Raw genomic sequence first — 16427 nt, forward strand, 5'->3', positions numbered from 1 at the left:
TATGTCAGTATTTTTGTGTTTATGACTTGAGATAGAAAATACGAATAGGAAAAAAAATTAGTTAATGCAAACTTGTGATTCAAGTAAATTTGGCGTTTAATTAAATTGACACATTGTTTCAAAAAAAAAAAAAATCACCAACCAGAGAGTCTTGTAATAATTATCAAAATACAGACCGAATCGCAAATCGCTGGCGGCATAGTGCACTATTAAAACTGAATCAGCTCAAGCGCACTACAGCCTATGTAGTGCGCTTGAGTAGGGAACATGTAGTCATTTGGAATTAAGCCGTGGACTCGGTCAGCTGATCCGGGCGCCATTTTGTCAGCCATTTCCTAAACGGGTCCAGTGCTAGTGGGTGAGTTTGCAGTTACAGGAGGAGGACGGACCCAGCTGGCCTCGCCTTCTCCAGGCTAGGATTAGCAGACGACAGTGTTCTCCTGTGAGGACGGTGCTCAGGTGGATGAAAGCCTGTCTAACGGGCCCGTCAGCTCAGAAAACACCGCTTGGACAGGAGCAGCTGGAGGCTTGGCTTTGCAGCAGGAGCAGCCATGGCGTTGAAGATCGTTAAAGGCAGCATCGATCGGATGTTCGATAAAAACCTTCAGGACTTAGTACGTGGCATTCGGAACCACAAAGAAGACGAGGTAAGAGACTCGAAATGATAAACAAGTTGTCGTAGCTGTGAGGACGTGTTATTTGCTTAAGGCTATTTAGCTAAACGTAACGGTTCTTATTAGCGATAGCTACCTGTGCTAACCTGCTAACTTCCTCTGTTTACTGTGGAGTAAACCTTTTAACAAACTTTTAGCTCTTTTGGAAAGGTTCCACACATGAATGAGAAGGAAAGAACGTCCACGTTTGCGGTTCGTGTCAGTTGGTATGTGAGCTTTCAGTTAAGGGACTGAAATGAGGCACATCGCTAACACTTAGCTCGAATGAATTAGCTCAGAAACTCTCCCTTCTCAATGTACACCGAAACCGAGTATCGTCCAGCCAGTTAACTGATCTCGATACGGAGATAACTGACATCAGTTTTTCTCTATCCGACATGGCTGTCTGTCGGTACCGCCTAGTTCCAGGTGATTTTAGCCTGCTGTGAGCTAATCTAGGCTCCTGACAGCTGCTATGATGGTCTATATTCATTTACATCGATCAGTTATTGTCCGGAAATGTCCCACATGACACGGCTGTGCGTGTTTTGTAAATCAGTTTGTCATTCTTAGGTTTAACATTTTAAAAATCGCATTATTTTCCATTAGTTGTCTTTGTTGTCGTGTAAGGGCCTCGGTGATGGTTTTAAAATTAAAAACTAGTACACAGAGTTGCTTAGGTTAAATGTTTTTTTTAAATTATTCAAACCTGAGTTTGACTTTTTTTTTTTTTTCCACTGCGAAGTTCAGATGAGTTTTTGGTCTGAGTGTAAAAATGGTACGACGTCTCAATTTTTAATCCTCATATTTTTTTTTTGCAATTTTTAATCACCTGCAAAAAAAGCCCCCGTTATATGACGTCATGAATGCCAATTTGCATATTCATTTAATAAATGAATATTAAAACCAGCCATATGACGTCATGAATGGCAATTTGCATGTTCGTTTAATCGTCACGATTATTTCCATATTACTTACACTGCAAAAACCCGGCTTACAAAAGCAAGAAAAAAAAAGTAATAAAATGAGAAATATTTTACTTAAAATAAGCAAAATTATCTGCCAACAGAACAAGAAAATTTGACTTGGCAAGATTTTTAAAAACAAGTAAATATATCTAGCTTTAGAAACCCCACAGATGTCTTAAAACTAGTGTATTTATACTAAAAACAAGTAGATTTGTACTACTCACTTTAATATGCTAGATACTTTGTCCCCCAACCAACAGTTTGACTGTTTCATCTGGGCATATTGGTGTGCTCTGTTTAAGTAAGTGTTTATACCAACTGAGACCGCCAAATAAATCAAAACAACAAACCAATCCATTTTATAGCCTATTTTTGTTGCCAGATTGACAATACAACAATTCATTTCATTTAGTTATCTGTTTTGTGTTAAGAGATTAAAAGAAAGGATAAGATGCTTGAAATAAGAAATTCTGACTTTGACAAACTTGTCATGGTTAATATAACACCGATGAAATTATGGTAATTCTCATTTTAAGACAGAACTTATTCATAACCAGTAATAAAATCTCAATAAGTTATAATACCTTAAGATAATTGAGGGAAAAAATGCTTAAAGTAAGTGAAATACTCTTATACAAAACCTGCCTGGAAAGGAGAATTATCTTGGCAGACAAATAACAAGCATATTTTGTCTTGATTTAAGATATTTCATCTTGGTTAGATTTTACTTTTTGCAGTGTAGTGAAGGTCAAGTGAGTATCGGTGAATAATAACCGAGACAAAGTCGAGTTTATTATTCACCTGTATTCACTGAGCCTGAGGTGGATAATTTTGTTTTAGTATAAATACGCAGGTGATTTTATTCAAAAACGTATATGTATTTTTTCAAACTTCAAAAGCGTCATGCGTCCAGACGTGTCGCTTATCTATGCCGACCTGGATAAAGTACTTTGTTTCGAAATAGGTAAATCACAATTCTACCTTACCTTTGAATAGTTTTAGATCAGACTTCATAGCATCTTTAGCACTTCTAGGAACAGCATTTTCTTTCATAATTTATATTTCCTCGCTTATGGTGACGAAGTGATTGGCCGCCATTTTGCTGAGTCGCTTGAGGTGATTATTGAGAAATGGTCTGAATTTCTCAATCAGTCGGTACACACGATTTTTCTATAATCGCCTCCGTATTTAGACTAAACTGTGTTATGCCGGATCGTGAGTTCTACTCACGGTCGGGTCATACCAAAGACCATCATAAAAATGGTACTTACTGCCGTCTAGCAAGGCACGCTGCAATACAGATGCGAGTGGGGAGTCAAACTCTCGTGGTTACCAGAGAACCAGTCCCCCCACTGTAACCCTAGCTACTGTATGTAATGGGCGAGAGGCTGAGGGTTATGGAAACGGAGATTGGCGCCGCCCTATGCACCACGTGGCATGGGAAGGCCTTTGTATTATGACGGAATCAGTCTAGACAAATTCAGCCCGGTTTTCCCATCATTTTGTTGTGGCCGACAAATTTCGAACGTCATGCGTGAATATAAATGTCAGGAATGACAAACAGGTCTTGTAGTCTGATGTGTTCAGCGAACAGCAATGTGGCATCTGGGACACCCCAACAAAAAGTCTTAACATGTCACAATTTTTATGTTTTCTTGTCTAGTTTGTCAACTCGTATGATGTGTTCCTTGATGTTCCTTCTATAGCCATGACTGACAACTTTCTTCTTTTTTTTTTTTTAAAGATATTTTTTGGGGCTTTTTTCACCTTTATTGGATAGGACAGTGTAGAGACAGGAAATGAGCGGGAGAGAGAGATGGGGAGGGATCGGGAAATGACCTCAGGTCGGGATCGAACCTGGGTCCCCGGATTTATGGTATGGCGCCTTATCCACCTGAGCTACAACGCCCCCCGACTAACAACTTCTTGACCCTCCTACCCAATGACACGAATGATGATTGGTCGGGGTCAAACTTGTAGTGTTGCCAGTCTTCCAAACAAGACACCGCGTGATCCGATGAGTGCCTAATTTGACACAGTGACTATCACGAAAGACATAAATATCCTTTAGTCTGATCCCAGGTTTATACAAAGGGGGAGAAATTTTTTTTTTTCTGAAAGCACAGGATGGAGTAAAATTGAGGGGTTTTTTTTCTTGCAGAAAGAAGTAATCTTTAGTCACAGCCCAACAAACTAACTCTATACATATTTACAGATGCAAGGCAGCAGTGGTAGGCTAGTCGTCCGTTTGGAAATGGACAGAAAGGAAATGGATACAGATGGAATAGCTTGCGTTTATTATTTGTAAATATTGCCAGGAAGACATGTTTAAAATGAAGAACAAAGAAGTCAAGTGCGTTTGTCATTCCTGTGTTACTTGTATACGTTGGAACAAACGGTCATTTGGACCAAGGTATATCTCGCACGATAGTAGTACAGCACACTGAACTACATAAAGCAAGGGTGCATGACGTCCTAAGACGAGTACAAAACATACAATAAATTGACAAGACAGTAAATGTTTCCCAGACAAGATATCAGAAATTAATTGTATGGAAGAAACCAGTGTGAAGTATGCAGGTGGGACAAATGATGATTGGTGATTGATCATTGTGTACAGTAGTGATCTGCTCTCTCAACTCGTATAACCTCCAGTGGCTATAGGAGCTGGAGAGCCAGATTGAGTGCAGGACAGTCATGGATGTCTGCTCGAAGTCTTCTATATTCATCACCAAGTTGCTGTTAAAAATAGTCACTGAAGGGATCTAAAAAACCCACCAAATGGGGAACCCACACAGATTTTTTTTTTTTTGAGCAATCTCAGACTCTGTGGTGATTGTGTTTTCTTGGGAGGGGGCTTGGGTGTGGACAGAACTGTCCTCGTTTTCAAATCCATCTACTCATGACTAACTGATTGCTTGCTAGTTTAACTGGAATAAATTTAAATCTCCTGCCTTATAATTTACTGTGAAGTCTCAGGACAAATGCGTCGCTGAATCATTTAGCAGTGTTCTGAGCTTTGTTCACACTCAGTTATAACTGATGCATCGCTAAGTCTTAGTAATTTTACTTTTAAGTATATTCCCTGTAAATTACTGTGTTCAAATGCAACTCGACTTCAGAAAACTTCATTACGGTTATAAACTTGGGGGATACAATAATAATTTTTTAATCTGTTTATTACTCGACAGATCAGTAGTGCCTTGTTGACAGTGATGACGTCCTTCGACATCTTCCATGTTTGTATAACAGTTCATCTGGCTTTAGGTGTGCGGTGTGTAATGTAGGCCAGGTCGTTCTGTAATTTTATCAGCCTGCTCAGCTGCATGTGTATCAGCGCTGCTCCATTTGTCCCCAGTGCATGTTCGACTATCGTCTCATTAGGAGCGCCGCATCCCTGAGGCGGACTCGTAGGACATGACGTGATCGTGAAACGCTCATTCTTTAGCGCTGCAGGCAGTCATAGAAAAATCATTTAGGAGGTTAACTATCCATCATTTACATAATGCAGCGATATTAATGCAATAAAGCACAATCTTTTTATTCCAGCAGCTGAGCAGTGCTATCAGAGATGGCTCCTCAGCTCCTGCTCATTCTTCTGTGACGGCTATGTTGAGCATTGCTTATTATGATCATCGCTCAGTGCCTTGATTCCTGACAGAAGGCTAAATAATCGTTTGCTTTCTCATTGATCAGTATTGATGGATGTCTAGGCCTTGTGCAGAACAAAGTCTCGTTTTGACAAAACTTTCGCCAATCTACAGTATTTTAACATGACTTTTATTATGGCTCACAAAGTGGCAGCAAAAACAGTACACTAAAAAAACTAGATAGAACTCGACGCCAACGGCGTCGATGGGGATGCCTCCTCCTGGTAGACTACACGCCTTGATTTGGGGATGGACATTTGATCTCACGGTAATCTTGACCTGTGACCTTTTAACCTCAAAATCTAATCAGTTAATGTTTGTCTCCAAATGCACACATGGTGAAAGTTTGGTGAAATTCCTTTCATTTGCCTTGGAGATATTGTGTTCACAAGGTTTTCGGACAGACGTTTGACCTCACAGTGACCTTGACCTTAGACCTTTTGATCTCAAAATCTAATCAGTTCATCTTTGTCCCAAAGTGCGCAAATGGTGAATGTTTGGTGAAATTCCTTTCATTAGCCTTTGAGATATCATGTTCGCAAGGTTTCGAGACGGACAACCCGAAAACACAATGCCTCCTGCACCTTAAGGTGGCGGACGCATAATGAAAAGCTAGATATTCATTAATGTCTCTGAAAAAAGAAATAATAGAAAAGAGAAAAACGGTACAATGTTAGATGCTTGGTTGTAAATGTTACTGTAGTACCAGAGTTGGTCAGTGGTTTTTTTTTTTTTTTTTTTTTAAATGCTGCGGATGTCCAAGAAAATCCTCTGAAACTATAACCGTATCGAATCACTATTATCTGGTTTTAGCTAGGTATGTATCATTTTGCAGTTCCTCAGATGAGTGCGGATCATTATGCTTTCACCTGTTAGAACACTCCAGATTTATATCGGAGTCTGCTATCGGCTAATTTAGCCAATTCAGTTTTGCCCGCAGCATTGTTCATTTACTCATCTCCCGTGCTTTTTGTATAAAACAAATATCCATTACAGGCCTATTAGGGCGGCCTGGTGGGTATATCCATGTTGAGTACAGATGGGAGTCGATTAAGGTTAGTGATACCGATGCTATTATCAATTCTGCTATAAGTCCGATTATTTAGAGTCCCTTTTATTAATTCCTGATTAAATTTCTGTGGGGGAGAAGCAAGGCTACACAAGTTTTCATCGTCAGTGTAGGTTTTTTTTTTTTTTAAAACAGTAGCATGTCTGCCAAATAACATTTGAGCATGTTAAAAATAAGCATGAAAGGGTTTTTGCTGGCTGGAAGCTGATGGGCGAGTTGAGCAGCTGGCTGTAGTCTCCGCTATCTGTAGCAACAATCTTATCCGTCATCTAAAATGGATGAAATGAGAGACTATTTGTACAGCGTTCGTTTCGGTTTTCTGAGTCAAAGAAAAAAAAAGTGCTCTGCATGGCGCTAATCGATTATATCATAAGATATTTACCCTTGGTAACGGATGTGCTGCTCAGTTGGGAAGCGGTGGCACTTGTGTGTAGGGTGCTGGATACATGGCGGTCCTGGAATTTTAGCCCGTGTTGCCTTGAAATATGCTGAAACGTATTGCTGGTGTTTCCACCCTGATTTGACATGATCATTGTACAGACATCACAAGTAGCACTGTTGTCATCTTCATGAAATGAAGCTATGCTTTGGACCACTTCTTCCTCTCTGCCATGACCGCTTCTTGCTGCGAGTTTCCAGCAAATGCAGAGTTTGACGTCATGACGCGCAAGTTTTTGCAACGCGATTCCCATCTCTAGCTTGGAGAAGACCTACATATGGATGTGATGGTCAGGTGTCCATAAACTTTCAGCCATATAGTGTGCATGTTCATAAATATCATTTCCAAGTTCTGACATCCGTTGTGGACTGTTAAACTTTTTTTTTTCTGTTTAGGAATCATTTTTTTAAAATGTAGTCCATTTTACGTGTCAAGGCCTTTGAGCGTTGTGTCTCTCTTCGCTCCGTTTCATCCGGAGACATTTGGAGTCCGATGTCATGAAAAGCTCCACCTGTGTAACCTGTACCAGCTCACCTAGATACAGTGTCTGTTACCCGGCCAACCGTGGACACAACTCTGAAATATTCATCCCCTCCTGAATTAAACGTCAGCTCCTTTACTTGTGTGTGGGTGTGTTTTGTGTGTCCGTTTGTTCAGCCTTTGCTTGGCCAAGCCCTTTCTGTTTGTTTTCACGATAATACTGTCTGCATAGAAGTCAGATTTTCTAACCAGAGTGTTATTTTTCCACCCTGCATTAGGTGTGGAATGCGAGGTGTATTCTGAAAATCTCACCAGTTTCTGATGTTTGTACTGTGAGTGAAGGAGAATTTCAGCTTGTATCCAGGTTATGCATCTGAAAAGGCATTTGAGTGGGTCTCCCCCTGCCTTTTCTTCTTCCTCCCCCCCACTCTTAGGCTGGGCAGACACTGTGCAATTTTTGGCCCGATTTTGACACGATTTTCACTCGTGCGACTATTTTGGAGATCGGGCCGATTTTTGGCTCAATCGTGCGTCTCGGATCGTGTAGTATACACGGGGTAACGACAAGCGATTAACACCTCACGACCTCTTCCCAATCGATCGGATGAAAATTAAACATGTTTGAAATCCTGGTAGCCCATCGTGAGGCTATCGCACTGTTGAAGCAGTGTCACGAGCTGATTTACCTCAACCTGTCACACTACACATGCGCGAACACAGATACGGAAGAGAAAACAAACACTGAGCAGCACTTCCGGTCTCCTCCTCTTCACGTTTAGAGATGGGATTTATGGCTCTTTGATGGGATCCGCATCTTTGTGATCCGTTCTTTGAAAAGAGCCGTTCAAAAGACTGGCTCATTTGGCTCTTTTTTTAAAAATATTTATTCAGTTTTAAGAAGCCAGCGTCTAAAGAAGCCAGATCCCTCTGCTTAGACAGTGACCTCAATATTTCTAGACATACCTTTTTATATAAAGCAACCTAGACGTACATTATTGTAACCCCTAAACGCTCATAAATAACCATTAAAAAACAATGAGGGCTTCAATGAATGTCCATGCAGAGCGGCTTTTCTGTAAAAAAAAAAAAAAAACCCACTCAAGAACATAGTTATCAAGAACGCAAGAATATTTTATAGAAAAACACTTTTTACAAAAATATTTAAGTCTGAGATACAAAATAGATACAACTAGACAAACAGATAAATAAATAAAATACACAAAAATAGAACAAACAAAATGACGATAGAATAAATGAAATGAACGTCCGTGCAAAGTAGTTTTCCCATAATATTATAATTAATATCACACATTATAAACTATCTGAAACACAGTACAGAAAAAGAACGACAGAAAGAACGGCTCCCCCAGCTCGAGACTCGGTTCTCATCGTTCATGCCTAGGAGCCATTCAAAAGAATCGGTTTGTTCGCGAACGTCACAACACTGTTCACGTTGCAGTTCCGGATACGAGAATCTGGAAGTACAGTGTGAGCAGTCAGATCGCATCCGAGCATCGGATCGTATAGTGTGAGAACAGGAATCATAAGCTGCGTGCTGTTTACCCCTGCGATTCACTCGTACAGTGTGAGCAGCAGCTAAATACCGCGATTGAAAAAATCGCACAGTGTCTGCCCAGCCTTAGGAGACTGAAGACTGTATAGCTAGTCACACATAGAAAGCTCACATCTATTGCATCATGCTATAATAAAGAGGCAACCGGGATGCTGGAGAGAAGCAGCTGTGGACCCTTGGCCTGCCTTCTCATTCCTGTGCAGCTGGGAACATGTACACCACTGCAGTTTCTCTCCTAATGCCTCATTCCTTCCCCTCATTCTGTCTGTATGCTGTCTTATGACCTTAACACATGACCCTCTCTCCATACTCTGTGTTTGTATGTGAGTGAGATGGGGAGAGAGGAAGACAAATCACAGAAACAGAAGGAGAGATAGAAAAAGATGGATGGAAGAAGAGCGAGAGAGAAGCCCTTTCTATAGAGATATTCCACACTACTCTGGCTTTTGATGTTTGGGAAGCCATGGCCTAATGGTTAGAGAAGCAGTGTTGGGACCAAAAGGTTGCTGGTTCAGTTCCCTGGACCAGCAGGAACGGCTGAAGTGCCCTTGAGCAAGGCCTCTAACCCCCCAGCTGCTCTGGTATGTTGTACGTCGCTCTGGATAAGAGCGTCTGCTCAATGCCTATAATGTAATGTTTACATTATACCAAATAAAGTCAGCATGAAGCTGTGCCAGCGTGCGTTTTTACACAGATTGCCGGTGTTCTTTAACTAAAGGCATGACACGACACAGCAGAGCGTCAGTGTCTAGGGTTAAGTATAACCCGCTATGCATCAGAAATATGAATACCCCGATCATACCGGCATTGCTTTCAAAACCGTCATGGCGGGTGAACTGAGTGAGGTGCTTTTGTTAGCTGTGTACTAGGGTTGGGCGGTATTACGGTAAGAAGGTATCCCGAGGTATCCAAAAGTACCAACGGTATCGGTCTCATTACCGTCATTTTAAAAAAATATATAATATCTAAATAAATATGGAGTACATGAGGTCATAATATAAAATAATAAATTGAAGATCATCCCGAATAACTGTGTGATCGTATTTTCACTAATTCTATCAATTTCCTAAAGAAGTTCTTATCGCGTGCAGGGTTGTTTATGTCGTTACCATGGCAACCCTGCGTGACATTTGGAGTCTGACCGAAAGCTTCGCAAGAGACTGAGACTGCGGTTGAAAGATGGCAAGTCAAGATAACGAGTTAGTGGCAAAAAAAAAAACATCGGCAGTGTGGCAGTATTTTGGTTTCAAACCAAACGAAAAGGGAGAGCCAGCAAACACAGATGAAGCTGTGTGTAAAGTATGTAAGAAGACGGTCACGGCGCGAGAGGGGAACACCTCCAATCTGAGTGTTTTGAGTAGGTTACATGAGTAACAACAAGGTAAAATAATATAACGTATGACATTTGGGATGTGGGTAATAAACGTTTGAAATGTCATCTACTGAAGAAACGGAAGAAAACATCGTAGCGTAAACTGTTAGGTTTCTGGTGGGAATTAGCAATGCGCTTGCTATCTTTGTTGGGTGTGTTAAACTGTATGGATTTAAGTGGAATAATTGTAAGGAGTTATGTGATCAAGACTACGTTTTAAGCAAGGTAAGGCCATTTGATTATTAATTTCCCCGCCATGGCATGACGTGGGCCCATATGATTTTGCCTTGTGCAGCGATCACTCATTTGAATTAGGTTCGCCTCATTTGCGCTGAAGAATACGGTTTATCGCGCAGTCTAAACGGGGTGTTGGTTGATTTTCTTTTCTTTTTTTTAATTTCCCATGCTTGAAAGGGTATGATCCTGCTGATCGTGTACTTTTTTTTGATGGAGTAGGTGAAATAGTGCTGCAAATGGCATTTCAACGCAGACGTGTAAACGACAGTTGAATGCTATTTTCAAGATGAAGGAAGAGTTGCGTGATGCTTTGAAATATCTCTTAATCCATTCATCAATGCACAAAATTCGCTTTGCTGCTTAATCCATACCACAATGCACACAATTCGCTATGCTGCTTTTAAATAGTACATTTGAGGCATAGGCGCAGGTCTGGACAAGGTCCGCCGGTATAGGCGCACGTTACACAGTAGGCCGAAACAGAATATTATTTTTTTCTCGGTAATACCGTATACCCCGGGAAAACACAGAGACAGTTTAAAGGTATCAAAATTTGGATACCGCCCAACCCTACTGTGTACATTTTATGCCACTCTTCAAACATGAGCAAAGTTGCTGTGGGATCAGAAATATTTTGGAGGAGGAAGTGAAAAGTAGAGAGGGATTTGAGGCAGAAAGGTGTGCAGACCTTGGACACTGTAGCTGGAGACATTTGAATTTGCTCTGGTCTTGGAAAGAATATCAAAAACCTCACACCCTGTCCCACCGTGCCGTCTGTCCCTTTTGCATGGACCTCGATTCTGCCTCTGGTACCAGCAATCGTTCCAGCTCGGAGGTAGAACAACAGAGAGCCCTGTTCCGCAATCGGATGTTTTTATATGAGTGATTCCACGCTTATGGGTACTGAAATGGGGACATGAACTTTATTTTTAAAAATTCACCTAAAACCATTTCTTTTTTTACCATCAGGTCACAAAACATGTAATCTTTAATGAATGATATGTTAAAAGATAACTTTAATTTTCTGAGATGTAATAAAAACATATTTATATGCCAAAGTCAAGCCTATGAGTTCCAAAATGATGTCTGTTACATTACTTCTGTTACGACTGTCCATCTCGCGTCTGTTACAAATTAATTACAATCTAGCTATATACCATGTTAATCTTATTGAAAGAATGTGTATGTTTATTCTACTACACATGTTTATTAATTATATTTGCTAAAACATCACCTTCCTATGTTTCAAAAAATAATTCTACATTGTTAAAATTGAGAATATATATGTCCACAACACTTCTGTTACGTTCTGACTTTGGCATATAAATATGTTTTTATTACATCTCAGAAAATTAAAAAGTTATCTTTTAACACATCATTAAAGATTACATGTTTTGTGACCTGATGGTGGTAAAAAGAAATGGTTTTAGGTGAATTTTTAAAAATAAGTTCATGTCCCCATTTCAGTACCCATAAGCGTGGAATCACTCGTATACAGAATGCGAAGTGGAATAAAGGCATAAGGTTCTCACTTTGAACAGGCTGTGTAAAAGAGCTAGAGAGAGGGACAGGCAGAAAGAGACTGGCCAAGAGAGAGAGAGATGGATTGACGGTGGGGTGGGTTCAGGTCTAAATGCTGACAGGAGGTTTTTTCATGGTGTTAATGCTGCTGGTTGAAATTCTTGTCCTTGACTTGTCACAAGATCATGCAGTGTACTGGCCAAATGGCTTAAGTGCGCACTTAAGTTCTTCGTTAACCTGGTACTACATTTCTACTGAAGGCTTGCTGAGCTGAGTAAAATGGCTAGTGATTGGTTGAAAATGGTTGATTTTGGTTGAAACGGTGCTGCTGAAGTTTCGTCGTCTCTTAAGCACCATCGGCGTGGTAGTGTGAGGAGCGGTGCGCTGCTTAGGTGGCGGCTTTCTTGGGTTGCCATCACAAATTCGCGTGTCCCTTGTCAGCATGATATCATGTGGTATACTAATGCCGCTTTTCCACTACAAACGCGGCTGAGCCGTGCCGTGCCGAGTCGAGCTGAGTCGAGCTGAGCGGGGCTGTTGGAGTTGCATTTCGACTACAACCGCGCTGAACCGTGCTGGCTGGAAGTGGGTGGACACATTGGGTGGAGTTAGCGAAAGTGGGTGGACGTCACGTGATGTCGTTAAGCAGCGCAAACAGTGACATCAGTGACAGTGGCGGAACAAGTCAGAGCCGGGCCGGGGGCGGGGCAAATGACCGGGCCCTTTATTAAAGCTTATCATAACATCATTTTAGGCTACAAAATGTCCGCAACTGCGGTGTTTACCAATTTCAACACTACCGGGTGCAACTATGTTATTTAGTACATCAAGTCCTTCAAACGAACATGTAACTCAGAAACAAAAAAATTAGGATACTGTACATGGCTCATAATAAAACATCAATAGCCTATACTGCGCACATTATTTGAAGGGCATACAAATGAGCGCTCAGAGGTTGCAACGGTGACAGGAAGAGTCAGAAATAAAAGGAGGGCGGTGCAAACCTCACTGAATGCACTGTGTTTACCAATTTCAACACTACGGGGTGCAACTAATGTTATTTTGTACATTAAGTCCTTCAAACGAACATGTAACTCAGAAACAAAAAAACATTAGGCGACATACTGTACATGGCTCATAATAAAACATCAATAGCCTACTGCGCGCATTATTTGAAGGGCATACGGCGAGCCTTGCGCTCCGCGAACTCGTCCACGATGCTCTGTATGTCACTGATTCAGTGAGCTTTTAAGCGGTAGTCTCACGACCCGAATAGTAAACAATAAACATGGAGGACATGGAGTCGTTAGTGTTGCTGGTCTTGGTGCTGTGGCTTGTTGTCACCGACAACGCCAACAGATACTGGCAAGAGCGTATAGATGAGGCGAGGCGCATAAGGCTTCAGAAATTCTCGCAATTCGTAATTATTCTTCTTCCGGGTTTACGGTGTTTACAGATCCCAGCGTGCTCACGGGGCGTGTGTGGGCATGTGAGGACACTCCTCCTCACCAATCAGTGCACAGGGGAGTGTCTGCTCATGCCCCCAGCCTCACTCGGCACGGCTTGGCTCGCTTCAGCCCCACTCCAAAACGGTGCAAGTTTTAGGGGCTAAGCAGGGCTGAAACGAGCTGAGTCGTGCTGGTTTTTGGTAGTCGAAACGCGAGCCGTGTCGGGCTGAAGTGAGCTGAAAAAGGGTAGTGGAAAAGGGCCATAAGTCAGAGTTAATGCGTGCTCCTGCTGCACGTGCATGACCTTGCCATGCTCTGTTGGTTCACATCAGGAACAGTCTTGGAACTTTTTGATTGTACCTTGCATATTTTGGGAACTGATTTAAAGCAAAGTGAAATAATAATAATAAAAATTATTATTATTTATTATTATTATTATTATTTTTTTTTTTTTAAATCCACCACAGAAGTACATCCTTACCTTAACGTATATACTGTAGGCTAAAGCCTCTCCTTTGCTTCCAAGCTGTCTGAGAGAGCAGCCGCTGACCAGCTCACGCAACATGTCGGCCAGGGCCTGGATTGTGATCTGCAATCGGCATACAAGGAACACCATAGTACTGAGACTGCTCTGTTGAAAGTAAAAAACGATCTGCTAATGAATATGGATAAGCAACAAGTAACGCTACTGGTGATGCTTGATTTAAGTGCCGCCTTTGACACTGTGTGCCACTCAACCCTGATCAGTCGCTTGGAAAGCAAGTTTGGTGTTAAGGGTGCTGCACTCGAATGGGTCCGCTCGTATCTCTCAGGGCGCGCTCAGCGTGTATTTATTAAAGGCGCTGTCTCTGAGAAGTTTGATCTTCGCTATGGAGTACCGCAAGGGTCATGTCTTGGTCCTTTGCTGTTTTCTCTTTATACCTCCAAGTTATTTGACATTACCAAACAACATCTACTAAAGGTTGTCTGCTATGCTGACGACACACAGCTGTATGTGTCATTCCGCCCCTATGAGTCCTCTGGCTCTGGAAAAGCACTTGCTGCGATGTCTGACTGCATACGAGATCTTAGAGCTTGGATGATATCGGATAAACTGATGATCAATGACGGAAAGATGGAGGTATTACTTGTGGGCACTCGTCAACAGCTCAATAAAGTTGACATTGATGTTATCATGGTTGGCTCAAGTAGAGTAGCATCCAGTACATCAGTTAGAAACTTGGGTGCTTGGTTTGATTCTCAGCCGACTATGAATACTCATGTAAACAAAGTTCGTAGTGCCGCGTATTTCCATCTCTATAACATTAAGCGTATTCGAAAGTATCTGTCGCAAGATACAACAGAAAAACTGGTGCACGCTTTCTTTTCTAGTCGCATCGACTATTGCAATAGTCTGCTCTACGGTCTGCCGGCCAAGCAGCTGGACAAGTTACAGCGGGTACAGAACACTGCCGCACGCATAATATTTCACCTGCCTAAGTTCTGTCACATTACCCCTGTGCTTGTTCGGCTGCATTGGTTGCCCATCAAGTACCGAATCAATTTTAAGATCTGTTTAATCACATTCAAGGTTTTATATGGCCTGTCACCTAGTTATCTCTCCGACTTAATCTCGGTGAAGAAAACTAGATATCATTTAAGGTCTTTCGAAGCGCCAGTTTTAAACAGACCGCGGACAGCTAGGAAGACGCTAGGTGACAGGTCGTACGCAGCGGCAGCCCCCACACTGTGGAATGCACTTCCACAAGTAATCCGCCAGTCCCAGAATATAGACGATTTTAAGCACCTTTTGAAGACTCATCTTTTCAGGGAAGCCTATAATTTATAACTCTATAGAACCCCCATACTCAAATAGCGGCCCCCGGGCCATTTTAGGCCCCCGGGGGGTCTATTTCTGGCCCACGAGCTGTTCTGTGTGTTTTTTTTTTTTTTTTTAAATTCGTTTTTTTTTTTTCAATCGCGCTGTCCGCTCTTATTTTGAAAGGGCGCCCCTTGCGCTGCGACGAGATGTGAGGATTGCCTCCATGGCAACGATAAACAAATAGCAAGGCTAATTTAAGCCCTCGCAAAACTCCAGTCAGTTTGTTTACCGGCCGTAGCCACAATGGCATGCTTGAAGTTTGCACCAAAAAGAAAACTGGACAGCGAGAACCGCCAATTCCAACCAGAATGGACAGAAAGGTTTGCGTTCTTTCTTCCACCGTCCAGCACTCGACCTTTGTGTTTAATCTGCCAAGAAAGTGTCGCGGCAATAAAAATGTAAAAATAAAATAAAAATGCGGTATTGCAACCGGCTCACTAATGAACATACACATCAGTGTGTCTCCCTGGCTATCACACCATTCAAACCAAGGTTCCAAACATTGGCCAAAGACACACGAGGCCATTTCTCCCATTAAGCAATATTGAGAGTGTGAGTTAGTTCTTGAGTTTGTTAACCAAAGCACAGAAAATGGGCAGCTTGAAGGGTATTTGTTTTGGATTATTAACAGGGTAATGTTTTATTCAGTTATTTGTTTTATTTATTTTATTCAGTTATTTATGCCCAAATGAAAAATATATATTTTTATTTTAGGTAGGCCCCAATACTGTTGTGTTCAATGACAAGGAAATGTTAAAATAAATGCGTTACATTATTATGGCATGTATCATACACATTCTTAATAAATGGCCCTTTGAGTAAATGGGGGGGAAAAAAAAAATGTGGCCCCTCATCATTTCTATTTGAGTACCCCTGCTATAGAACTTTATTTTTGTTTTATTTTATAGTCAAGCTATCTTAATTATAAATATATAAATAAGATTTTTTATATTATAAGTTGCAATTTTAGTATTTTTTGTTTTATATAATTTTGGAAATTTTAGCTTGTAAAGCGCAATAGATCATTTGTATGTTATTTTGCGCTATAGAAATAAATTAAATTACAATTAAAGGCCAATTTAGACTCAACCATCTTGTAACAGTGTGCAATACTGATGTCCTCTTATTAAGCAAACCGACTGAATCCTCTCAGGCG

At 41.3% G+C, this 16427-nt stretch overlaps 1 protein-coding gene across 2 annotated transcripts in view; it reads left to right on the forward strand.

The window, feature by feature from the left end:
- The first annotated feature begins 324 nt into the window (after positions 1 to 324).
- ap3d1 (adaptor related protein complex 3 subunit delta 1) overlaps positions 325 to 16427 on the forward strand; it is a 63936-nt gene continuing 47833 nt past the window's right edge. For both annotated transcript variants that reach the window (XM_060941477.1, XM_060941478.1), the window contains exon 1: positions 325 to 647. In XM_060941477.1, coding sequence (XP_060797460.1) covers positions 552 to 647 — 96 coding nt within the window. In that variant the 5' untranslated portion in view covers positions 325 to 551. The remainder of the gene's footprint in view (positions 648 to 16427) is intronic.

This window comes from Neoarius graeffei, chromosome 15 (genome assembly GCF_027579695.1).
Source record: "Neoarius graeffei isolate fNeoGra1 chromosome 15, fNeoGra1.pri, whole genome shotgun sequence".
Taxonomy (NCBI): domain Eukaryota; kingdom Metazoa; phylum Chordata; class Actinopteri; order Siluriformes; family Ariidae; genus Neoarius; species Neoarius graeffei.